The 27,537-nt window shown below is 42.4% G+C and overlaps 1 protein-coding gene across 7 annotated transcripts; it reads right to left on the reverse strand.

The window, feature by feature from the left end:
- Positions 1–915: 915 nt before the first annotated feature.
- LOC127064315 (uncharacterized) lies at positions 916–27,036 on the reverse strand. 7 transcript variants are annotated; one of them, XM_050995239.1, is made up of 4 exons: positions 26,239–27,036; positions 4,765–5,060; positions 3,616–3,876; positions 916–3,450 (listed from the first exon to the last, which is right to left on the reverse strand). In XM_050995239.1, exons 1-4 carry the CDS (start codon positions 26,360–26,362, stop codon positions 3,010–3,012), a joined length of 1,122 nt encoding a protein of 373 aa, XP_050851196.1. In that variant the 5' UTR covers positions 26,363–27,036; the 3' UTR covers positions 916–3,009. The 7 variants fall into 7 exon arrangements, with proteins under 7 accessions (XP_050851196.1, XP_050851198.1, XP_050851202.1 ...); XM_050995241.1 differs by having other exon boundaries at positions 26,235–26,375; XM_050995245.1 differs by lacking the exon at positions 26,239–27,036 and adding an exon at positions 24,952–24,969.
- Between the last annotated feature and the right edge of the window lie 501 nt (positions 27,037–27,537).

Below are 27,537 nucleotides of genomic sequence, written 5' to 3' on the forward strand. Positions count from 1 at the left end.
TTTGGGTGCAACGATGCGTCGATCTCCTTTATTGGCGATTCGTAATGTGCTACGAGAAAAGTTTGACGACTTACCGATAGATAAGGAATGCGATAAACAGAGTAAGGAATAAATTGGGAGCGGTGTATCTTTATCGCGTTATCTGATCTTGATCTTTGCAGGAAGTATATCTTCCGCTAAAAAGGGATGGATTAAAAACATTTTGCAATATTTGTCGGACAAAATATTTTCTACGCGTCGGCGTAAATTATCAAATTGTTTTTGTAAAACTTGATTCTTGTAAAAATGTTGTTACTGTAATCAAGGTATCAGACATCGTAGTAATATTAATGATTACTTCTTGCAGCAACATGCACTCCTATTACTATTTCGGTACTCTTGTAAACGGTTTTCGAATCGATAGTCATTTTCGATACGATCGAAAATAGAACGTATCTAGCAATTAAAAAAAAAAAAACCATCACAGAAATGCTTTTAAAGTATAATTTGATATTATATTTACACGTAAGTACCTTGGGTTACGTGTCTCTTCTTATCGTAGGCATAGGAAAGAGAGTAGAAATTATTTAAAAATGAGGAAGAAAAAAGCAACATCTCGTGCTTAATGCATACCACCCAATGTGTATATACTTTCCATTATTACACTTGGCAGACTTGACGCATTATTTTCACGCACGAACGCCTTACGCGACCTTATTGCGACATCTCGGCCATGCGACGCCGACAACTCGGATTAAACTTACATGTTTTGGCCAGACGTTCGTTGTTGATAACGTACGAATCGCAAGCAACGTATGCGATTCATGCTTTCCGCGTACTTTCGATTAAAATCGAAATCGAATTGCAGTACCTTCGAAATTAAAAACGAAAGAAAAGTTAACGAATGGAAAGGGAAAAAAGAAATGTTCGCCGTACTACGGTACAAAAACATCGAATTTATTCGAGACGATTATACGCAAGTAAAAGGAAAAAAAATGACAAATAAATAATATATGCGATGGTAACGTGATATAATAAATAGATTAGAAACGTTATGTAAGTATGCTTGTACGTCGAATAAATATATAATACGTATACTCGATATAATGCAATGGAGAAAAGTAATAACTAAGAGAGAAAAAAAAAAAAAACACAGAAATTAACATACGACGGCGAGCGTGAAAATTCGCAAAATACCTACGCAGATCGCACCGTCATTGTCGTTTTTTTTTTTTTTTTATTAATACGAAAATACTTTCTAAAATTGTTGAGCGGCGTGTATGCCGGTTTACTCGACCCTAAAACTTGCCTTTAGACGCTATTACAAGTTACAAATATAAAGAAAAATAGATAAAGTAAAGACGAAGAAAGAGAGAAAGAGAGAGAGAGAAAGAGAAAGAGGCAGAGAGAATGAGATAAAGTAGAAATTAAAAATATACCGAGTGTTATATTATTCACATCGGCGTCCAGGTAAAAGGGTAGATACGTATACAAAAAGCTCCACAGAATTCTCCGCTGAGAAATTCTGTTTTTTCTCGAGAAACAAAAATTTCGACTCGAGAATACTATTTATCACCTACTACAAAGATTATTATTTTAAAAATACGAGAAAAAGATCGAGAGAGAAAAAGAAAGAAAGAAAGAAAGAAAGAAAGAAAGAAAGAGAAAGAGAGATAGAGAGATAGAGAGATATAAAGTACACGAGAAAGAGATAAAGTTGTCATGTTCGCAGAGAAGAAAGAGATTCTATTGTGAAGACGAGAAAATAGTAGAAAAAGATAGATAAAGAGGAAAATAGTCTAACGGTTTAAGTACGATGGTACGCGTTCGACTATATACGATGATACTTATATACATGCACCTATACGTATAAAACGTAGGAACTCTGTACGGTCCGCGTACGCTCGGGATATCACAGCTAAACATCAAGCTTTCGCCCGCAGACGTTAAAGCTACAATAAATAAAGTTTTTTTTTTTTTCCATAAATCGTGGTACAATAATCGAGCGATTATTTTCACTTGTCCTTTACCACGCGAGAGAACGATGCGTTTTGATTTTGACGAAACGTAAAAATTTATTTTAAAGAGACCACGAACGGCAAATCTCTTTGATTCTTTTCTTTTCTTTTTTTAATTATTTTTTTTCTTTTTCATTTTTTTAATTTCTTTTTTCCTTCTTCTCCTCCTTCTCCTTCTTTTTCTTCTTCTTCTTCTTCTTCTTCTTTTTCTTTTTCTGCTTCTTAACGCATCTCTCCGTCTCTCGCGTTTCGACGAGTGTTCTAAAACGTGTGCTCTCTCGTGATTATACGTAAGAAGAAAAAAAAAAAGAAAAAACCAGACAAAAAGAAAAAAGAAGGAAAAAAAGGAGAGAAGAAGAAAAGTACGTATGGCTACGTGATTTTCAGGTGCATGCCTCCTCGACGCTATCCCGATCGATCGAGCTAATCACCTCTACTATATAGCTTCGATCGATAAGTCTCTCTGTGCATCAACGTTATTATTAACCGCTATTATTAGTTATTACGCGTTATTAGATATAATACTGTTTCGAAGTAAATCTCTTAATACTGGTCCCCTAGTGAAAATTACGGCTGGACCGCCAGCCGAATGAACGTTGATCAAAACGTAAAAGAGAAGAGGAAAAATGTTTTCTTTTGAATAACTCGATCGGATTCGAGTTTCTATATCAAGTGTCATCTCTTTCTGTCGATCGAGAATAGAGTTAACGCTTAGAATGTAAAGAAAATTAATGATCGTGGCGATGCAATAAATAGAAGAACGTATGTAAATGATGTTAATGTGTGTCTGTGCGTGTGTGTCTGTGTTCCTGTATATTTGTGTCTGCTAGCGTGAGGATAAACGTCATTTTTGCGAGTGTTCGACATCGAAAGTTTATAGTCTATAGTTTAGAATCGAAAAGGGAGAAAGTATAAAAAAAAAAATAATGATAATAAAAAGAAATAAAAAAAAAAGTGAAAGAAAATTAGATAAAGACGAGCAAGATCACTCGAGATCACGGACTTTCGCTGACTACGCTGGTCTCGCCTGTTTCTTCCTCGTCAGTCTTTTCCTTGGGAATACTTTTGGTCCTCGTGTCAAGGGTTGCGTTTGATTCGAACCGAGCGGATGTTTCCTATTGATTCTCTCTTTCTTGATCTTCGGTATTCTCTTCCCTTTAGTACCCGTTCCAGCTTTCGGACCCTTCTTGTTGTTCTTCGGTCGTAAGATCAGCGGTTTTATCGTGTTAGGATCGCAGGTACCAGGTCCAGTCGCAGTGGCATTACGAAAGGCACGCGTCCAATCGTTCAGGAAGGTTTGATATAATCTTAGAACTCCCCAATCTTGAATGAGCATGAGCGTTAGATCACCTTCCTTGGCCCAATTACGACTTTCCGTGACGATGACCGCCTTGTGAGCGGTTGGTAGTTGCAATCCTAGATTCAGGATCGCTGTTTCTACTTCGCAAAGCATCTAAGTATCGAAAGAAAATTGTATGATTAGAGATAATTCATTGAAATGTGAAATAAATAGAGATAGTTCGTTGTTGAGGTAGATGAAAGAAAAAGAAAAAGAAGAAAAAAGAAAAGAAAGAGGAAAGGAAAAAAGAAAAGAAAAGGAAATCATACGAATACTTACTCGAAGAATTTCGATTTGCATGGCATCGATAATTTCGTTTCGCCTGTTCATCGTAAGATCGACGTTGATGTTCGACTTTAGTCGGAACGCTCTAAGATGGTGGAACGTGATGGCGAACCTCTGAAGGGCGTCGTGAAGACGTGGAAGTGCACGCTCCGCCTTCTTACCCTTCTCGAGGCACCAGAGTTCCCTATGGTACCACTCGAGCTGCTTCTCCGGAAGCCAGTTCATTCTGTACTGCTCCTTCAGCACTTTGTACACCTGCGAACGAAAGACGAGATGCCAACTGTTTAGTCTTGACGATCGTTTCGAGGAAGATCGTCGTCGTTTATTCGATTAGTGGTAGTAGGTAACGAGAGACTAAAAAAAAGAAGGAAGAAGAGAGAGAGAGAGAGAAGAAAAGAAAAATTGCAAGCGCGAAAGAAATTCGAAAGAAATCGAATTCCGAAGTTCGATTCGTTCGTGCGAAATTCTTTCGTGCGAGGAAAGGAAACCTTTCGATCGATATAAAATTATTCTCGCGAATGAAAAAAGAAAAAAGAAAAAGAGAAAAGAAACGAGACGTTTATCCCGCAAATATTTGTGATTTAACACGATTTCTTTTATTACGTTAGATTACCTTACGGGTTTTAACGGAGATCAGAAATTTCTCGGCACGAGAAAGAAAAAGAGAGAGAGAGAGAGAGAGAGAGAGAGAGAGAGAAAAAGAGAGAGTTGAGCATTTTATTTTACGTATGAGAAACGAGTACGCTTGTGCGCGAAACCTATGGCAGACCGTGCCATTCATTAGACTTTGCATCTAAACGATCTCGTAAGAGAGTCACCGAGAAAATCGAGTCTGCTTTTCGCGACGCGACACGCGTAACGAATGCAAATCGTCGTTGCTCTCGGAAAGTAGGACTTTGCGGCATTGTGCCGCACGTGCGGACTCCCCCGGCCATCGCTTCGAGACCGCCCACGCGATCTTAAACCCATGCTCTCTCGATGATTAATTACAAGTCGTGGTATTCGTCAGAAAGATACCAACCAACTAATTGGACGATCTTCGTCGAAATAAATTATTCCGATCGTTCTAATTAGTTAGAGCAGATAGATAGATAGATAGCTAGACAGAGTACGTATTCGAACATCTAGACAATGAACACTTACCTTCGAATAAATCTCATGAATATCCTTAAGGTCCTTCCTAAAGTGATTCTGAGCAACCCTGAGCTGGGTTCGTACCCTCTTCAACGCTCTATGAACGCTGTGACGTTGGGGCATTTTTTTCAGAGCTGCCGCAACCGGCGTACCGCATGGTTGCAGCCAAGGCTCCATATTGCTGTTGGATTCCGAGATGGCGGTATGGAGACCGTAGCTGGTCGGTGCTCCGGAAACCGTGCCGCTCAGCCCGGAACTCAGGAAGAAAGCGAGGCTCGTCAGAGTAGCCGTCTGTGCCACCGAATCTGCAATCGTACGAGATTTCTACGTCAAAACTAATTATCATATATACCTTACACTATAGATTTTAAATGTCATATTACACCTATACGATCCTTCGCACTCCAATTATTACGTAGAAACGTCTTAGAAACGTACATATGCCTGACAGTTTCCTACCATTTCGTTCTTCGAGATATACGATCGAACTCGCTGACAAGTTACGCCGATTTACATAATTTCTCGGATCGTTGATCGATCGTACGGCGACGATTAATACGTCGACTGTCAACGTTTGACACGTTTAAGTGCGAACGATCGGAATTTTTTATTTTCTACGGAAAATATCAAACGTTCGAAAGTGCATGATCGATTATTATACCAGATATATATATATTTACCAGATATTATTTATATAGATAAATTAGCTACGACGGAGAAGGGTAAAGAGAAGGAAAGAACTTTTGTTATTTTCCGTTCTTTAATTCTTCAATAAATATCTTTCTTAATAATTTCAATTGAAATGCCTATATCGTAAAAAAAGAAAATTACTAGACGTTACACGAGTCGAAGTGGAAAAGGCGTTTTAAACTAAACGACTAAGAGATGGAGAAGTAGAAGTAGTAGAAGAAGAAGAAGAAGAAGAAGGAAAAAAAGAAGAAGAAGAAGACGAAGGAGAGAAGGGTAGGAGGTACTTCCGACTTTCACGGCGTGCGTGCCTACACTGGCAGGCACACACCAACCACGTAGGTACCTACCATCGCACCTACGCGCCAATTTAACAGCGACCAATCGTCGCCCCCGCAGTAGGAAATGGGTTGCAAATCGGAGAATCACAATTTATTGCGCAATTAAACGTCTTGCCTTACGACTTCCCTCGCGATTTCGCGTCGCCTTACCCCTTAGGGTATCTCGTCGGAGCCCTTTGCTCCCTTAACGATTCTTTCGCTTCGTTATCCTCCATAAAAAGTGCCTCGAGCGAAAGAAGAACTCATACGTCCTTCTCTCGGCTGTCTACATTCTCTCTGTAGATCTCCGATCCTCTCTTCCTCCACCTTCAAATTTGTCTTACATGTCTTTTCTTTTTACACAGAGAGAAGGGAAGTCCGAAGAATTACGTCATATATTTTCAAAGACAATAAGTCTGTAGGGAATACAATGAACTTCTATCTAAGATAAAAGTCGCTGAAGTGTCGCTAATAATCCCCGTGTTCGCGATAGATCGGGACCTCACTGTAAATCACATACTTATATCGAATAAGTTTTCTCTAAACAATGACATTGCAAAACTTATTACTAATCGTCAACTCGTAGGAATTCGATTTATACGTGTATGTGCGTATGCGTGTACGTGTAAGAGAAAGAGAGAGAGAGAGAAAGATTACAGCCGATCGAATAATCGACCATTTGATCGAGTCGACGATGAGCTGATAAGCGAGACTCGTGACGATACTTCCTACCTTATCCTATCTCGCTTATGAAAGAGAGAGAGGGAGAGAGAGAGAGACAGACAGACAGAGAGGAAAAAAGGAAGGTCGACTGGAAGAGACCGCCTTGGTAATTAACGAACGTTAATTGGCTGACCGCGTGTGCGAGTAATGCGTGTTAATTCTTGATCGTATAGGCGCAAAACGAAGTCGTAGTTCGATACGATTCGATACGATCACTGCGTGTTTTTCGCACGTTGGTCACGCGCGAACGAGCACGCGTCTCTCGTTAGACGATTCTAGTAAGGAAAATGCTAGAGAGTTCCCACCCCACCTCCTCTTATCAATTATATAAACTTTCAAATTCTCCTATATCGTATTATTATTAAAAATCGTATCGTATTGCATTGTGATAGGTAATGCAATTTAAATAACAAACACGAGATAATTCGAAAAAGGAAAAAAAAATCGCGAGAGAAAGACTGCGTTAAGTTTTTCTTCATAAAAAAAGTATATATGTACATATATACGTACACACACACACATATATAGGATATAGTTTTTCTCTTTTTATCTGAACATTTTATCTTCCACTTCGCCGGTGGCTGCATCGATCTTTCTTAGATAGTCGTGCAACAGCCTCGGTATATCCTCCTACCTCGCAATAACTCACGATTCGATTAAGCCGATCTCAGGAGCAAATCCTTAAGGGAAGCCGGTCGTTTCACACGGGTGTATCTTATCGAAACCTCACGCCTTCTCTTCCTCTTTCCATCGCTTTCAGATGTCGGATTGTACTGCATTGTCGCGTTTCGTATTATACATCTGTATATACGTAGGTATATATGTACGTACACATATACAAATATATTTCGTATCGTATATATGCACACACACACATATATTTGTAAATATGTATATACGTGCAATACACTCACACAAACGGAACACAAAATGATACACATTGTAAACTAGTACGGGGACACTAGCGTGGGCGTGTACGCAAGCAGTGAGGCGAGCAGCAAAGGTGCTCTCTATATCGTATGCACGCTCGATCTCGACTGTATCAATTTACACTGCCGCTACCCCACTCGTGTAGCTCCCTCAGATATATTCTTTTTTATCTTCCCGCTCCTCTCTCTCTCTTTCTCTTTCTTTTTCTCTCTTTTTCTTTCTCGTTTATACGAAACGTCGTCCACCGACTTAGCTAGCTATCTCTTGCACCTAAGTACTCTTGCCTTCGATAAAGAAGTTATTGCCGTATTGCAACGTTAATCGTATACTGCGTCCAATCGAATCTGTCGCGAGTTACGAAATTCGTCTGATCCCGTAAAGTCTCGTTACTTTGCCACCGTTCCTAGTTGACTCATTCACTTGTTGGAAAAAAAATGAAAGAAAGAAATACAAAAAAAAAAAAGAGAGAGGGAGAGAGAAAGAGACAGATCAAGATTTGTCTCTTCTCGCGCCCGTAATAGAAAATTCTAACGATTTATTGCCACAACAATTGGTCGTGATAGAAGATTTATAGATCAGTCTATGTCATTAAAAATGTTTATTTTTTTATACGGATGTAGATATGTATACGTATGTAGGATACATTGTTGAAAGAGAAGAAGAGTAAGAAGAAAAAAAAGAAAAAGGAAAAAGAAGAAAAAGAAGAAGAAGAAGAAGAAGAAAGGTAGATTCCCTTTTTTCCTCTTTTCGAAACCGATGGACGAAGATTGTTGGTTTTGAGTTGGTTCTCATCGATAGCTCGAGGCCCTAGCAGCTTTGCTTTCTGTTTTCTGGGAACAAATCCGGCTTACTGGCCACACCGGGAGTAGCGATCGCGTGGTGATTAGACTCCGCCTTCGCTTTCTTCGAGAAAAAGGAGGGAGAGGGCGAGACATTGGTCGAGTAGTGTGGGAGCTCCTAAACATCAATCACTTTAACAATAAATCCTTAACAGTATTATCGTATCGAAGGTAAGAGAAAACAATGAATCAAATTATCATCGACCAACAAAAAGCAAAACGAAATTCGAAGTCGATTTTTGTTTTTATTTTTTTTTTCAGAAACAATACAACTACCGTCGATAGAGAAGAATTTAGATGAAGAATAAGTGGATACCTACGAGAGAGGGAGAAAATAAAAAAAAAAGAAGAAATAAGAGAAAGAAAAAATGAAGGAGAAGAAGAAAGAGAACGTTTCGATGGAGCTCACAAAAGTGCACTCACGCACGCCCCGAGGAGATGCACTCGCTATTTCAAAATGACACACGGATCCGAAACACGCACTCCCGGCTTTTGCTCGCTCGTTCACGTCCGTTTTACACGCACGAGTAGAAGAGCGCCGTTGGAATATACCTATTTCTTTTTCTCTTTTCTTTCACGGGGATCGACGAGGATGCGTCTACAAAGGTATGTGGGACGCGTTCTGCCACGTGACGTCGTTCTCGCGAGTGTGTTCGCGTCCACGCAAAACGGTGAAGAACTCACAGAATGGACCATCCTCCTCCTCCTCCTCCTCCTCCTCCTCCACTCTTCTTTTTTTCCTCTCTCGTTCGCACACACCTACGACACATTTACGCCAGGAAGAAGAAAAGGATATGCGGAGGAGTTTTCGATACACGTGCTAAGACCAGAAGGACGAGTCCCGGAAGAATGACGCATAAGCATCGTCCTTTTTTCTTCGTTTTTATTTTCTTTTTCATTTCTTTCATAAAGTGAAATGAGAGAAAGCTCTTAATTTACAAGCGTGTTTACTTGTTCAATATCGATGAGATTCCTGCGATGTTAATCTTGATAATGATTATCTTTCTCGATAAACGTTCAATTAATTTAATTAATTGTCATTATCATGATCGTTAATCAAATATTTATGTCTTGCTATTACTTTCATTAAATTGACGGATTCGATTTTAATTTTCGAAAATAAATCATATCGTCCGCCATAGCGATTTATACCTTCGCTAACCGGAGACTTCAACGCTTCCGTTCCGGGATGCTCCGTTGGTGGCCCATGACGTCACGGATCCACCAGACGGATCAACTGATCTCACGAGGATTAGAACTTCGCCTGGCTTCTTTCTTCGTTGGCCACACATTAACTCGTAATACGTGATGGAGGGTCGTGCGTGTTAATTTGTATTTCTCACCCCGTCTACTTCGAAGAGAAACTCCGTGGAAAGTTGGCTTCGAGCCGTAACGACGATATGGATCACTGATGTCATACTGACGTCATCCATCGTTTATATCCAGAGGTGACAGCCTACCGTCGGCATCGGCGCAAGAGCTGATCGCGTACGACGGCTCTCTCCGTTTCTTTGTCTCTCTCTCTCTCTCTCTCTCTCTCTCTCTCTCTCTCTCTCCAGTTTTATGTAGAAAGGGGGAGAAGGAGAGGAGGTGTCAGGGCAAAGGAATGCGCGCACGATCGGTACCGCGTTCAATGTCATCGTCGATTACGTTCCAACGATCGAACGTCGATAGTATCTTTCTTGGTAGATCCGCCGACGATAGATACATCAACTTTCTTCCACCATTGCGAAATATATCTTTAAAAGTAACGTATGACGGACACGCGTAAATAAAATCAGTGATGAATGGCCGATTAAAAGTTTTAGAGCACGGGAACACGAAAAAGATGATTCAACACGGCAGCCATCGAGCTTTCTCTCGTCCACCACGCGCCTGACCTCGGGAGGTTGCTTCGAAGTTGTCTTTCGCGATAGGTTCGCCTCCTCCTATGTTTGTACGAGTAGAATGTATTATGCGTGCCGCGTACGCTCATTCAATGGAACAAACTCAGACCAGGTAGATACATCTGTCACTTAAGCGAACCGCTTAACCAAAGGCAATTTTCGTTAAATTAAGAGACACGCTCGATCTGATGACGCCTCGTAAATACGTTTTATCGAACGATAAAATCGATCGAGCGACGCGATAAAATTTTCGCGGCAAAGTATTCTTCTTTCATGGGCACGCTCAAGAAGAGAACGAGTAGATATATAGGTACGGATTTAATATCTACGAGTATGTAGATTGTAAGTATCTTTGTACGTGTAATATATAAGACGTAGCAACGTAGTAAACGAGCTCGTACGACTAGTCATTGATATTTACGGATACCGCGAAGAGACCGCGACGAGCAGAAAAAGAGAGAGAGAGAGAGAGAGAGAAAGAAAGAAAGAAAGAAAGAAAGAGAAAGAGAAAGAGAACTCGGTGAGTATTTACAAAAGAGAAAAATAGATTATGCAAACGATTGTGAAATTACCGCGTTCGGTGCAATAAAACGGGATGAAAGGAGCATTGTGATTAATGGTCAGTATATTATACATTATTCATTATACGCATTCCTATCGGTCTGGTTCTTGGCGACGAGCGATCTCTCGCGAACGCGAACACGCCTTTCGAAGGATGCGGGGGTAAATACCTGCATTAGTGAGCGCAAGGCGAATGACTTCGCGAAAGGTTACTGGTTTTTGGACGTTATCGATTCAGCGAGACGGTGAAAGCGATTCCTAACGACTGTCAATGCGAATAAAGAGAAAGAGAAAGAGAAAGATCAATTAATTATTTTACTACGATTTCCTTACAAGATACATGAAGCGAATGGCGCACGATTATACCAATAACGAGTTGTTTTCACTAGACGAAGTAAATTGGAGGTAAACGATCATTTTGAATGATAAACGAGAAGAAGGATAGAGTCGTACGGTAGCATATTGCACGTTAACTGTCCCCTTCAGTTCCGACAAATGTATGCAAAATTCCCTCGGAGAAAGATCGCGCCGGGATACGGGAGATCGATACTCGTAAATGCGATAGACTGAAATATACGATTAAATACACGGCGCTCTTCAGACTGAAAGAGCCGAACACGAGCCGTAGACTTTAACAACCGAACTCCTCTCCTACCTGCGAAGAAACGTTTTGCCCGCGAAGAATGCCGTGAACATCGTGCGACTAACGGCAGGCGGTCCCCATCTCGAAGGAACATAAAATTGAACTCTCGTGCCGCGGCTTATAAAGCCCTTTACGACGACGATCTCGCGCACGTAGCACGTATACAGAGACGTCAGTGAGATCTTTGGACGATTCCAGAGAGAGAGAAAGAGAGAGAGAGGGGGGGAGAGAGATAGACGGAGGGAAAAAAGAAAGAGAGAGAGAGAGAGAAAGAGATTCGTCGCGTACCACGCCTCGTCGTCGTCCCTTTCGGCCCTTTACGATTATCTCGCATTGTGAGACACGATAACGGCTTCGACCTCGGGTAATAAAGTACGCGAGTTCTGTCATCGCCCTGTACACGGCCTACGTCCTTTTCTCTTCTCTCTTCCATTTATCTTTTCTCGTAAGAGACGTACATACGTACGCACGATAGTTCCATTCGAATACGATATTGCTTACTGAATATCGAAGGTGTTACGAGTTTCGATTTGCTTCCGGTTAGACTTACAGGAATATTGGTAGGATATATTTATAGATACTGAAAGTAGCGAACATAACTCAAGAGCTTTTGCTTCGAATGGTCAAAGTAACACATTGCAATCGAAATGATCTAAAAGATTATGTTAACAAGGAACCAGAATTGAAAATATTGATAGAGAAGGAAAGAGATAGACAGAAAAGAGAGAGAGAGAGAGAAACAGACAGTAGGTGAGGAGCACGTGGTATCGCGAGCGTACGCGCGAGCGTGTTTTGCGTGGCCACTCGCGTGTCAGTCCGATCGTTGAACCGGCTCGCAACAATCGTACTGAATCAAAGTTGTCGGTGGTCAGGCACCAAGAGACCTGGCCCGCTCCACCCACGATTCGCTATACGCGCGAATATACGTAGAGATGCGTGAGTCTCTACGTGTATGGTTGCGTATATTCGTGTAGGTAGGTAATACGTATGCGTGTGCGTGTGCGTCGCGAGAAACGGTTCGATACGTTCCAATGATCCGACGTACGACGAAGCACATCGATCTTGATTTTGTTTCTCTCTCTCTCTCTCTTTTAATAGTATCTACGAGTTTCTATCGAGAGACGACGCGCGAAACGATCGTGTCTCGATCGACTTGACCCTATCACCGGCGATTTATTCGATTTCTCTTAGCGATATCGATTTCTATAGGTTTCTTTGCCACCTTAGTAAAACCAGTTTGTTCGAAATTGAAGATGGTATCTTATATTCCGTGAATAATTTCAAGATAAAATCGGAAGAATTTGATTTTTAATAGAACGAAAATGATCGAGTACGAATACTCTTTGTCATCTATACCGCCCTGGCTTTCCATTAAGAACCGTTCATGCGCATCGTAAACGCGAGCCTCTCATCGCGTTCATTAATTAATGATTTGACCTTCCCCGCTCGACATTAACTCCTACCGATGAAAAACCGAATAATCGTAAGGAAAAAAAGAAAGAAAAAAAAAAGAAAATAGATAGGTGTTCTTTATCTCCGCAAGCGAGGCTAAAAGGTTCCTATCTATTTTAAAAATACATGACTTTTTATCAAAGAAAAATATACTTTAACCTACGTTTACCGCGAGTCGTGCTTTCCCACGATGTCTAACCTTATAACGAGGATCTCTAATAAACCTCGATATTTTAATTAATGTACAAAACTACAAGCTAAATAACGAACGAACTTTAATTCCCTAATCTCCTTGCCTCTCGATCATGCCTCTTAATGCTGTATCACGATCGAATATACGTATCAATAAAGTCTCTCGGAAATAAAGATCTTCAACGAAGGAAAAAAAAGACAAAAAGGAAAGAGGAAAAATAATAAGCTAAAGGAAACTTATCAATCTTTTTCTACGATTCTCCTTTATCTCATCGATGCGTGTACACCGAAGAACTCCCTTTATCTACGAAGTAAACGACTCGTTATATCTACTACTTGCTCGCACCTGATATTCTCTCGAGGGCGAGGGTAGAAGAAAGGAGAAAGAGGGAGAGAGAGAAAGAGAGAGAGAGAGAGATTCGAGGGATCGATCGATCGCCGTGTATCACCATGGCTATATATCACGAAGTACTCGTACATTTACAATGCACACCTACACGAATGCACACACGTGTAAGAGAACCGCGTGCATCGGCATGAATGAACGCATCGCTCATTGCGCACGAGAGCCCCGAGGTAGAGAATAGCAATCGAGGGAAGGATGGATGGCGTCAGGTGGCCAAAGAGAAAGAGAAAGATACTGCTCCTGGCAACTTCGGTAATTGGCCGGACGGCTTTTAAAATCAACACACCCCGGGCTAAAAGGGACCCTACCCTCCTATCTTCACGTAAGGATTTCGCTCGTTCGAATAACTGTTCGTCGTCATCGTCATCATCGTTATATCCTCGATATTTATACGATGTCGCGTTCGAAAAGACGGAAATCTTTATTGGCATCGCCAAGGACGCGTATCGGTTTTCCTACACCTACGCGGATTAATTCTCACTTTACTCGGCGGTCTGGTTTTGTCGAAGAAAATAACGAAAGGGAAAGGAAATAAAATCAGATCAAATAAAATCACAAGGGAAAGGAAAGACAGAATCACGCATAGAACGAAGATAAATCGTTATCGTTTCGAATCTATATAAAAATCGTCGAACCAATTTCTACCTATATAAGTAAGTATTTACATATACATGCATACATCTGTTAAGAGAATCGGCAACACGAGTAAGAATAGATTCCAAGTTGGAAACATAAATCAACTATGCTATGCGTCATCCTGCTCGCGACGCGACGTCGCGTACCGCGTGCTTGCGGTTTACTTCGGGGCACCGTAATTGCAGAACGTAGGTGGAGAGGAACGGAATACCGTGGTGCGCGACTCGTCGTAAAGCTCGATTCACTATGGACCGTGAAATTTAAACATTGCCTCACTTTCTTCGTTGTACCACCCGCACCGCGTACGGACTTACACGATTCCGCCCGCAGAACCGCGCAACGCTAATAAAACCAACGAAAGATTGGCCGGCTGCTTCTTCTCTCGAGAGAAAGAGAAAGAAAAAGAAAGAGAAAAAGAAAAAGAGAAAGATAAAGAGAAAAAGAGAGAGAGAGAGAAAGAGATGTTTCGACTTCTCGCGATTCGAGTATCTCGTCTACTTTACGACAACGAACTCGCGATATTTCTAACCGTACGATCTTTCGTAAGTATCTTTGTTCGAGTTAGATTTTTCAATTGATCCCGAGTAGATCGTGAATCTGAGAATCCGTGGGATAAAAGAAAAGCCGTCGTTTATAAAATAACGACGTAATCGAGAGAAGGGGAGAGTATCTCACCTTGGAAAAAGGAAGGCGAGAACGAAACGCCAACACGCACTACTCTCTTTTTCTCTTCTTTCCATCTCTCTCTTTCCTCGAATAGATAGAAAGAGATTTGCCGATACTATTTAGCTTTCGTAAATCGGAGCAATTAGCGACTCGTTACGTATAACGAAAACACATGTGGTAATCCTAAATTATAATGCGTGGGGAATGTTTTACCTCCTTCGGATCGGATTAACTGGCAAGAGTTTACTACGATCTCGTTCGATTCCGACATCGAGATCGACTATATGGCGTGTATACGAACAGAGAGAACGAACGTCTATACATCCTGCGTGTGCGTAAGAAAGAGAAAGAGAAAGAGAAAGAGGAGGAGGAATAAGAAGAATAAGAAGAAGAATAAGAAGAAGAAACAACGAAGAGAATCGACGCGAGCACGTTCCGCGAACAAGCGTAACATCGTTAATGCCCCTTAATAACTACACGCGTTCCGATAAATCCTACATGTCGTTACGATCCGTTTATCTCGTATTTATACCTCGTAAATGGCAACGAATCGGCATTTCGTATTTCTCCTTCGACGTAATGGCCCGAAACGAAGGAGACTCTTGGCGAGAGGAACCGAAACGGCGCGTGCTTTTCTTCCTTTTATTTAGCGATCGGTGATCACCGATAAAAAGGGCGGCCGTGTTCGTCGTGGTATTATCGACGAGAAAGGAGCGAGCTAACTCGATTCTAATTAAACGAACGAACGAACGAACGGACGAACTAACAAATGTAAAGTAAGTAAGTAAGTAAGTAACTACGTACACACGTACTTTACGTACTTTACGTACGAAGGGATATTTCGCCTCGCGTGTTCCGCGAGGACGGATAACTTTTCGAAAGCAACGACTTTCCGAACGATTACTCGCAGACTTCGTTCGCGAGAGATCGAAGTCTCGCGAGCAACGGCAACCGGTAGCGGACTCCAGGAGAACTCGTCAGAAAACCAGACGGGAATGTATGAAACTGAATTTATCTCTGCGGCCCCGGTTTTACTACGGCGGACAACCTCCATAAGTCCCTCCTTCTTTCTTTCTTTCTTTCTTTCTTTCGCACGAGCGTACGATTTACGTCGTCTCTCTTTTTTATTTCTTTCTCTCTCTCTCTCTCTCTCTCTCTGTCTTCGTGTCTCTTTCCTTCCTTTAGTCTTTCTCTCGTAGGTAGCAGTAAGTAGACAGCGATTAACAAATTGACGCAAAAAGTAACTCAGGCGCTTCATCAAGGTTTCCTACCTCTCGTCGTTCGTCGTTGTCGAGGGACAACTTGTAGCTGACGCCGTATCGACGACGTTCGGATCTCATGTGTCTCTTCCATCGATCCCGTAACGTTGCGTTTTTAAACCGAACGATATAAAGACGAACGATACGGAACGACAGTTTATTTCCAGTTATAGATACCCACGACGATAAAATCATCGACGCGAAACTGTCCTCGCTTCGTTGGAAATCTAAATGGCCGACTTTGGCCTACAGGGAGACAATAAATGTCGCTTGGGAAACGATAAAATCCATGAGAGCGAGAACAAGAATGACAGAGAGAGAGAGAGAGAGAGAGAGAAAGAGAGCTAATAGTTGATACGATGAAAAACGTCAATGGCACGATGAATGCGTGATCTAATTACGGGAAGTACGGACGTTAATGTGTCGGCAATCGGAATCTGAAATATATATATTTCATCGTCGCACGGGAGAGCTTTGACGCATTAACGATGAACGAAGGACGACTCGCAAGGTAACACGTAACGAATTCAATAATCACTAAGGTCCATGGGATATGTATAATTTCCGTGCGATGACGTTTATGTTCTTTGATCGGGGACTGTCACGAAAGTGTTGCTCGATCGTTTGAAGAAAATGCCGATGGCGATTACGGAAATATAACGAAACGTCCGTCTTTTCTCCTTATGAATTCGAATGAGAAACAAAGCAAATAGTTCTATTCGATTATTCTAAACGGCTTCGAGCGTTCGATCGACTTCGACCACTTTCAACCTTTCCACGGTTATCCCGAATCATGCGGTATTTCGAATATCGCCTTGATATTTTCATCCCACGCTATAATATGTAAGTATCCTATCCGGTACGTAAAACCTTTTGAGATAACGATACAACGTGAAATTTAATGAGTAAGATCGGAGGTCGTAAAAGCTTCGAAATATCATCTAAAGTGTTACGGTTAGAAATGTCAGAAGAGAAGTCTATTCCTAAAAATAATTGAGAAATGTTTCGAAACAACAGAACGCGCGAACGTGGAAGCTAATAAGCCGTGTGAACGTTCGTTACGGCGAACGAAAGGATTCGAAAATGTTCTTCTCGTCGACGCCCTTTCAAAGGGCACGTCGCGATCCTTCGATGTGTGGCACGGGGCCGGCACCACTCTGGGCGCTGGCATAATATTTTCATTTCACGCTGGAGTGCCCGCCTGTCCCATAATATGTCCGGTGAACCCTGCTGAACCCGAAACCACAGACAGAAAGAGAAAGAGAAAGAGAAAGAACGTGTACGCGCGCGTCCAAGTCGCTTACGGACCTCGATCTTTTGCCCTTTCTTTTCTTTCCTTTTCTTTTTCTTTTCCCTTTTCGTTCTTTTTTCATTTCTTTTCTTTTCTTTTTTTTTTTATTTCTTTTTATTTGCTTCGTAGGACGTAAGTCAGCCGGGCGACAACGAAAGGACGACGTAGGAAGAAACCCCACCTTCTGAACGGGCTCCGCCGTCAAGGGCTCGGCTCGTCCTACGAGTATCCATCCTATCCTCCTGCCAAAATATTCTTCTTCCTACGTCTTTCTTTTCTCTCATTTCTCTTATTCCAATATGGAACGATATTTCCGATGTTAATTAAATACGCGATCGAATGAATATAAATCAGAACATTCATCGACTCGCCCCTAATCCATGTCGACTTTTTGATCCCTGAATGCTTCTTGAAAACTCGTCCCGATCGCGAAGTGAAAGGGACGAAACAAAAACGAGACAAGGGCCTCGCAATCGGTACAATTTCGAGACTCGTTCGATAGCGATTCCCTTTCGAGCAATTCGATCGGGCCACGGATATGTAATTTTGTGTATCGCCAAATTGCCTCTCAACTTTCTCCCTCTCCAAAGTTGTAACTTCTCCTCTTGTCTTTCTTCTTTTCTCTCTCTCTCCCCCTCTATTCTCTCTCTCTCTCTCTCTCTCTCTCTCTCTCCTCTCTCTCTTGTTAAGGTAAACGAACATACGGACGAAGGTACACGAACTTCTCTTCGGTCGCACGGTTTATCATTTCCCACGGCATACATTATTTCTCAGTATATCGACCCTCTTTGCTCTTCGTGAAGCCCTACTAGAACGATTAATCATCCTCAACGTGGTATTACCTTCATAATCGGAGTCTGGTTTCGTTTATCGACCAGTCGGAGGAAATGCCGTTCATTTTCTTTCAATTTCGAATACGACGACTCGTAATGAACTCTTAAGAAAAAATAATGGACCGAATTTCAGTACTAAGGTGTTAACGATACTGACCGATAAAGTAACACTGAGAGTTTCGCCGCGGTGCTATAACAAAGTAAAGATGAGGAAGATGAAAAATAAGAAGAAAAAAAAAAAGGAAGAAGGTTTGTCCGGACTGTTTGACTCCTCCTTCTTCCGCTCCTCTCCGCCTTCGCGAACGATCATCGGGGGTCTTTTCCTTCGAACGAAAATAAAAAGAGATAGCGGGAGAAAGAGAAAGAGAAAGAGAAAGAAAAAAAGAGAGAAAACGATCACGAAAACGCAAGATAGCGGACGCGACAAGACGACGAAGTCGTCATCTTCGTCGTTAACTCTCTCTCTCTCTCTCTCTCTCTCTCTCTCTCTCCTTTCTCTTTCTTTCTCTTTCGTCTTGTCTCGTGCTTTCAGCAACGAAAGACCACCTTCGGGGCGCACGAGTGTTTGATAAACCGGTTAAGGCCCGTCCCCGGATCTGTTTGCCTTTGGCTTTTGTAACTTTACTAGTGTTGTGACTCGACTCGCGAGAGGGACTCTACGCGGGACCAGAAAAAAAAGGGATCCGCGATGGTACCCCGAGCAAACAGTCCGTGTGTGTCCCGGACCAACAAGGCGTACGCACGCCTCTCTTTCTGCGACCCGCGTCGAACCCGACAACGAGGACTGTCGATGGACACGCGGATGGAAAGCGGTCGGACTTTGCGTTTCTCGCGCCTTCCTACACCCACACGTCCTTTCGAACTTCCGACCCTTCACTGTCCTCGGACAAATTCGATCGATAAAGTTCTCTTAAAAGGAACTCGAAAATTTTTCTAACTTTATCCTACATTGTTTATTCAACGAAGATCGAACTTCTTTTTTTATGCAATTTAAAGGGATGAGATAGGAGAGAGAGAGAGAGAGAGAGAGAGAGAGAGAGAAGCGAGTGGGATGCGAGTCGGTCTCTTATCCAACCGCATCTGCCGCTGTAACGAGCGGTTGCGACGAATGTATTTGTCATGTTACCCGATGAAGAAATTCGATAACAATTCTTTTCGCTACGCGATTTCATTGTCCCTATCTTCGTTTAAGTCCGTCGTTATCCTGACGATCTAAAAAAAGAAAAAAGAAGGTATAAAAAAACTCCGTAGAAACAGTATTCGCGAACGGTTAATTCATTCTCCGTCTGGGCTGTCAGTTCCTGCCACATCGCGATTAGATTCACCATTCGCATTGCCAGGTTGAAAGTTCTATGCTCTTGGCTATACATATCTATCATTAAATAGTTATTCATTTGCCGATCGATAATACGACTCGTCGAAAGCTATGGACATTCTAAATGTTCCGTAATTTGTCTATCGTTCTAAATCAAATAAATGTTTATACGTCGGGACGACATGTAGAAAGAGAGGAAAGAAAAGTGAGATAACGGGGAAGAAGAGTCACAACAAAATCGAATTATCGGGCAAGAACCAACGAAGAGGAAATCTTAGACGATTGCGATCGCACCCACCCACTTCGGTTCCTAGAGCGAAGCCAAATAAACACGCGCGTGCTATCTCTCTAAGCCCTCCTCCACTGACTCGGTTTATTGCTTAGTCATTCGACCACTAATTATTTCATATAAACGTCGATTATATAAATGAACGATCGACGAATAACGAAGCAAAATGAAACGACGTATCGTGATAATTTCTCGAACGAGAGATCTTTCGAGATACTCACTTTTACATCCTGTATTTCTTTCGGTTATCTATACTTAAAAAAAAAACAAAAGAAAAGAAAGAAATCTTTTTGTAGACAAACGCCAAGATATATCGAGATATTTTTTTTTCGGTAATAACTATATACGTGAAAAAAGATCGAGCTTTCGAAGATCGTTGAAACGATCTAACGAAAAACAATTTTGTTAAATAAGATCGATAAAGATCGACGACGAGTCGTTCGCTACCGATATAGCGTGTCTAATGAAATTCTTCAAATTATTGTGACATCATTGGCAAAGCGTTCGCATACGAGATTATGATGTCATCGATTATGATGATAGGCCGAATGCTTGAGCCGCTTATCGTAAGAATATAATCGCGAGTATGATTCTTTTCGGACGTAAGATTTTAAATATAACTTCTCGCTTTTAGTTTGTGAAAAACAATCAAACGTACAAATCGTTGTCTCTTTTCTTATTCCTATTCTTAGATTACAAATTGACAGTAACATCTCTCGCACGTAGACAAATTATACAGAATGTTCGTGCGATTACTTTTCGCGAGTGAACCTCCCGAGTACACTATGATTACCGCGCGCGAGCGCAAAGATAATGTCGCGAGATAATAAATTATTTCGATCTTTCTAACCGACGGCTACGTTTAGTCAACAAGATTATCGTATAATTACAATCTAGGAAGTCGAGACCCGGTCCATGATCAGGAGACTGTTTCCAACGGTCCACCAAGCCGAAGGGTGGACGTCTAGACGAATGACCGTCGATCCTATCCCGACGAAAAATAAAGAAACGAATGGTCGCTCTTTCTCTCTCTCTCTCTCTCTCTCTTTCTCTTCCTCTCTTATCTCTTTCTCTCTTCCAGGACCACAAAGTCCTATTTTCGAATTAATGACACTCTCCGAAGATGATGCTCCGAGATTGAGAAACCGACCAATCGCAATTGCATTGTCTACGCTCGCACGAATTCTTTCGATAATCGATTGAACGTAAGAGACTTGGCTGGATGACTATCTTTCTTCTTTATTTGAATTCTTTATTTTATATATATATATATATCGTGTATAACAAAAAAAGTATAAACATAGTTCGATTAATAAATTTCATTAGCTCGAAATATTGTTAATTCGTTTAAATAATATCTTTTCCCGTTCGTCTTATCTCTTTCGATCCTTCCAAAGAGCTAGAGAAATATCGACTTGCTAATTCACGGAACTCGATCAATAGAAACCGCGAGGAAAACGGTACTCGCAAGCCGTCGCATGGAATCCTCACGTGTCATTGCGTCATTAAAGTACGTCCCAACGAAACTCGTTGTCGGACCGGCCGATTGCTCTTTTCTTTTCTTTTTCCTTTTTTCGTTTTTTTTTTTTTTTCTTTTGCGTCTACGTTTCTACGAAGACGATCTGTAGGACATGATTCGCCGCATTTCCACGCGAGGGTACGATCGAAAAACGAACAAATAAAACAACTATTCTATAACGAGAGGATTACTTTGAACGCATCGAAGTGACTACGCGGAAAAGTATTTTTTTTGTGGGTGACGTTGCAAAGAAAATTAGTGATACGTCCAAAGCAATCTCGAATAGATACGCTAAGAAGAAGGATAAAAACTAGAAGACAAAAGAAAAGAAAAGAAAAAAAAAAATAGTTAAAATAAAAAGACAGAGGAAAAAAGAAAGAAAATGAAAAGGATCTAGCAATGTACACACACCGCCTTAGTGTGGCGAGGGCGAACGCTGAGGCCATCAACAGCTCGAAGATCATCTCTTCCTCGTCCTCCTGCAGGAGACACTCCTCGGCTTCTCCCGGACGATCCAGCTCGTGTTCATCCACCACTCGCGCACTTCCGCCTCCCTTTTCGAGGGGGCGAGGAAGCCTCCCCGTTGTCGTCGCGACGGTCGTCAACGAATGGACGCCTTTATTCTTTTTATACAATATATCACGCTAACGCGTTTCGATTATATCAGATAGTACGATAAGAAACAAGAGAGTAGAGAACGGAACGAAGAAAAAGAAACGAAGAAATATCATCAATGTAAAGAATATAAGAGGACAATATCGAAAGGAAAAAAGAAAAAAGAACGAGATAATGAATGTAAACTATTGAGAAAATTAATAAGAACGTATTGGGATTAATCGTCGATCAATGCGTCAGATCGACGTCAGAGTGACGTAACATCGCACCAGAAATCTCCACATGTCCGTGCGAATCTACCGCCAAATCTATTGCCACCGATAACAATAACAATAACAATAACAACAACAATAACAATAATAACAACAATGACGACGACGGCGGTAATAACAACAATAACTAGAAGTCCCTTTTCTTCCGTTCTCAATGTAATCTCGAGGCGTCGCGACGCGGCCGACGCGATGAGACTCCGTTGACATTCGAGGCGCCCTTTGCGCACGCTCTTTCTCTTTTTTCCCTTTCTCTCTCTCTCTCCCTTTCTCTCGCTGTCCCGCGCGTACTTTCTTCCAAGCCGGGAGGGTATCGGCGCGGTTGACCATTCGGCTTGCCGATCTCGTGCTGACTGAGTGGCTCCCCCGACTTGCGACTCCCAGTTACTCGAGAGACTAGCTCGCTGGTTCTCTCTCTTTTTCTCTCTTTAGCTCTCTCTGTCTATCTGTCTCTGTCTCTCTCTCTCTCTTTCTCTCTCTCTCTTTCTTACTCACCGTCCGTTTCTCTATCTCTCTCTCTCTCTCTCTCTCTCTCTCTCTCTGTCTCTCTCGCACCTCGCCGCGCCTCGACTCGACTCGGCGGTGGTACCACCTCCTCCTCTTCCCTCCCTCTCCCCGCAGACCACCTCTCCGCCACCAGCCCACTCTACCTGACGCACCACACACCACTCTACTCCACGAACTCTTCTCTTTCCTCTCCGCTTTACTCTGCGCCGCGCCTCTACGAGCCAGTCTGTCTACCGTTCCTTCTTCTTCGTCTTCTCCTTCTCTTTCTCCTTCTTCGTCTTCGTCTTCGTCGTCGTCGTCATCGTCATCGTCGTCGTCGTCGTCGTCGTCGTCGTCGTCGTCGTCGTCGTCCTCGTCGTCGTCGTCGTCGTAGTCCACGTCGTCGTTTCTTTCTCGAACACTGCTCCCGATGTTCATCCTTCTCACCCCACTCCCTCGATCCCCCCACCTGTTCTTGTACCACCCTCACGGCTTCCGCGACGTAGGTGTACGGACTCGTTTCTCCTGTTCCTCCGGCGATTTCCATGCCGGATTCAACCCTTTCCAATTGATGGTAAAGTAAAAAAAAAAAAGAAAGAAAGAAAGGAAGGAAGAAAAGAAACGAGAGAAGAGACGAGAACGGAAGAGCAACGAGCGTGGGTGAGCGTGAAATTGTTTGCAAACAATCGAAAGCTCGTTCCTCAGGTGATACTGAATAATCTACCGGCTGGCTGGTTTGTCATCGACAAGTGAGAGGAAAAAAAGAAACGCTGATAGATCGTCGGATACGTCACCGATAAGATATTATTACGAGCCGAGATAACATCCGAGTCAAAGACTGACGTTTCGTCAGAACGACGATCAGATGATCACTCTTAATAATATCTCAAATATTTTTAAAGTTAATAATAACAGTAACAACAATAATAATAATAATCATAATGATAATAATAAAAATAAAAAAAATCGTCGAGATGTCTCTTTAAGTATCGGAGACTGGTGATTGGGACATTAGTCCGACGATGGTTACCCGATGTAATCCCCATTAGCGCCGAGCAAATTATACGAATATTATGCGCTTACAAATTGGAAGCTCGCCCCGTGTCTCGGCTAAGGAGCCAGAACGGTCGACAGGTTGCCACGACGGCGCACCTCGCTCCTGCAGGATTTTAATTTAACGACGTGCGCGAGCCGCCGTTCCCGCAAAGGGGATCGAATTACCCCCGCCAATTACGACGTCACGTCGTTAATTAACCCACCTCGCTCTGCCGCACGCTACCAGCCGGTCGATCTTCGGAAAGCGTTCAAAATGCGATGCATCTCGTTTGCTCGCCGACGCCCGAAAATATGAGTACCAGCAGTACTCTTCTTTCGCTCTTTTTTTTGTCCTCCCTTTTTTATTTTCTTCTTTTTCTCTCTGTCTTCTTCCTTTGCACTTCTTCCCGATTTTCTCGATTTTCTTTAATCGTCCGATCTCGATCGATATTTTCAATCGATTATACGAGATCGTAATCTCGTAATAATCCTTGAACAATTTATTATCGAAACGTCTTTGACGTCGACGTAACGTTAAAAGAAAATTTAACCGCATCTACGTTCAGAAATTTCCTCTTACTTAGCTTAATCACAGATCGACTCGTGTTTTCTGATAAGCATCTAGATCCGGCAAAAAACTCATCGGGGTTTTCTCGCGAGGGAATCCCTCGTAGTCGTCATCGTCGTCGACGACGCCGTCGTCGTCGTCGTCGTCGTCGTCGTCGTCGTCGTCGTCGTCGTCGTCGATCGATCGATTACGTAAAACTAAACACGTCGAAAGGTGCGAAGTCGCGAGAAAATGGAAAATCCACGTCACGCTAGGCTGCCTACACGAGAATCTCCAAGCGGACTACGGTGAATTATTTTTTCGCGAGTCATCTAAACGGAAGTACGATTAGCGTCAAGCCGCGTCCGTCTCGAATACGGTCCTTGGCTTTCATACATTTTTTTTCGGCTTTGGGAACATCCTTCTTCGGTCTTCAGAACTCCGTGATTCCGCGTATTTTTTCTCCCCTTCCCTCTTCTTCCTCTCCCCACCCTTCATCCCTTCCACCCACCGTCGCCGCCCTCTCTCTTTCGAACACATCCTTTCTAAACGCGATCACGCCATTTCAAAAGTACTCCAGTGCTATTATATTAACGAACTTTCGGTGAAGTCCTTCCCTCGATTTCCATTTAACTTTCGATACTCAGAATCGCGATTGACGTTTTTACTCAACGAGTAGGCGAACTTAATTAACTTAGCACCCTCACTGTGTAAGCGAGTAACGCGAATGCGTTCTCTTTGCTTCAACCTGTAAACCCACGCGTTTGTTGGACTTTCAGAAACAAATCGAGACGTACCTTTCGAAACGACGACAATGTTCTCGCGTTGCACGGTTGAAAAACTTTTGCATCGAGATAACGGACGATACACACGGACTAGTAACAAGTGGCATAAACGGGGCGCCACGGAGATGAATCATAGCGATAACTATTTGCCTCGAGACCGTTGCTTCGTTATGAAATCATCGATTTTGTTCCCGCAGAGATCTCTCGATATTTCTTTTGGAACTGACGTAATTCATTGCCGTTCTGATATGAATTTTCTGCGAGAATCTATACGAGTTTGTAGAAATCTATACGACATACATAAGTACTAATAAACATTCTTCGTTTCTTCTTTTATTTTTCCTTCCTTTTTCTTTCATTTTTTGTTCTCTTATCTTTTCTCAACTTAAGAAAGAAAAAACTAAGTAGTAGGTAAATTCTTTTTGCGGTACATCGTTCGATAAAGACTCGACGATGAAACAAGAAAGAGAAGAGATGTGAATCTCATCAAGTAGGAGTTACGAGTGGTCGTGGCACGAGCGATTTGCCACGCAGAGGCGAAGGAAGAAGAAAAATAAGACGAACACGAACACGAACACGAACACGAAGACGAAGACGAAGAAGATGAAGAAGAAGACGAAGTAGAAGAAGAAGAGAAGAAGTAAAAGGAGAAGAAGGAGTAGGGAACCCTTGAAAATCCATTAGTTCCGTTAACGATAAAGATCGGAATCAAGCAACCACCCCGAAGAGGAATCGCGAGGATTGCAAAAAGTCGTGCGACGACTACCGAAGATGAAGCGAGGTGAAACGGCGTCAAGGGGAGAAAGGAGATCTCGGTAAAAGGGAAAAGTTTGATACGAGGTGCAAATAAAGACGTACCAGCCGGAGGAGCGGCTAGAGTTCGAGTTAATTTTATCCGCGGACGATGGCTCGTGGATACAAAAAAATCGATGAAAGGTTTTCATCGGAAAAGTGTACTAGCCGCTAACTGCGCGGTCTCCTTTAATCCACCTGTTCGCAGCTTTATACCTTCCAACCGACGTAAGTTAAGTACTTTCGATACGAAATGAATCGCAAATAATGCGAATCAACCAGCTAGTGGTAGCTAGTTTTTGTGTACACTTAAGATTCGACATAATCGAAATCGAACGTGTCGATTTAAGAGGAACAAAGAAATGCACTATTAGGGAAGAGATGGAAAAAAATGAAAGTAAAGAAAGAGAAAACGAGGAATTAAAAACGAAGAAAGACGAAAATGTAAGAAGAGAAAAAAGGCACAAAAAAAAAGAAAATATCATTTGGATCATTGGCCTTACCCACTCGCATTCTCCGTAAGATAGATGAGTCCAAGCTTGCTCGTAGCCAATATCCTTCTCCCTTTTCGAGTATCCTCTCTCTCTCCACGATGTAATCCACTCGTAGTAGAGAGATACACGGCGCACATGCACGCACGCGCGTGTTCGCACGCAAACTCGAAAAGCAGGTCAGCACAAGCAAGAGAAGTACGATATAGGCAGGAGAGAAGGGCTTTCTGCGTTCTCTTTCTATCTCGTATGTCGTATATATCGTAGCGCACGCTCCGTAAAGATACACCTCTCTTGCCTCTTCGTCGACCGTAGTCTTCGTTGTCGTAGTGTCGTTACGTCCTCGTCGTTGTCGTTGTCGTTGTTGTTGGTGGTGGCGGCGTCGACGGTGGCGGTGATGACGGTGGTGATGACGGCGGCGGCGGCGGTAGCGTCGTCGTCGTCGTCGTCGTCGTCGTCGTCGTCGTTGTCGTTGTCGTCGTCGTTGTCGTCGTCGTTATCGGCGTCGTCGTCTCGTGCGTATACCGGATTAATGAATGACTAGACACCGGCGTGGAACTATGAATGAACTCTCGCATAGCACTAGAGTACTATATAACCGTGCACATTGTGGGCGTCCGCCGGCTGCTCTCTCTCTCCCTCTCGACCAATGAGATTCACTCTTGGTGACTTGCACGCGGTCTAATACGATTACGTCGCGATGTACTTCGATAGAACCTTTTCTCCGAAATTTTATTTATTCCCCCGTTTCCCTTCTTCTATTTTCATCACTCTTTCTCTCTCTCTCTCTTCCATTTCTTTCTTAATATTCCCATAGTATTTCTTACGTAAAAACAAACCGCACGACAGTTTAACCATAAATTCGCATATTCTTCCGGGTTTTCGTACCACTCCTTTTCTTTTTCCTTCCCTTTTTTCCTTTTTTTCTACGTTTATGACGTTCGACGTATTCGACGAAATGACGTGCCAATCTAAGCGTAAAATCTCCGACTAGCCGAGTGTCGAGACATCGTGCCGACGTAAACCAGCCTCCTCGGACAATTTCTGATATCGTCGTGATGTAGAAAAAGAGCAACACCCTCACACGCGACACAAACTCTTTTTTCTTCTTCTTCTTCTTCTTTTTTCTCTCTCTTCCTTTTTTTTTTTTTTACATCATCGCGATCTAATCTCGCGTGAATCATAGTGCCTTTGGCGTCGTTACAAACTTCCATTAATACCATATCTCTATCTCTTTCTTTCTCTTTCTTCCTTTTGCGTTGTTCTTCTTTTCGTTTTCTCTCTTTCTCTTCCTCTCTCTCTCTCTCTCTCTCTC

The sequence above is a fragment of the Vespula vulgaris genome, chromosome 5, assembly GCF_905475345.1.
Source record: "Vespula vulgaris chromosome 5, iyVesVulg1.1, whole genome shotgun sequence".
In the NCBI taxonomy this organism is placed as follows: Eukaryota; Metazoa; Arthropoda; class Insecta; order Hymenoptera; family Vespidae; genus Vespula; species Vespula vulgaris.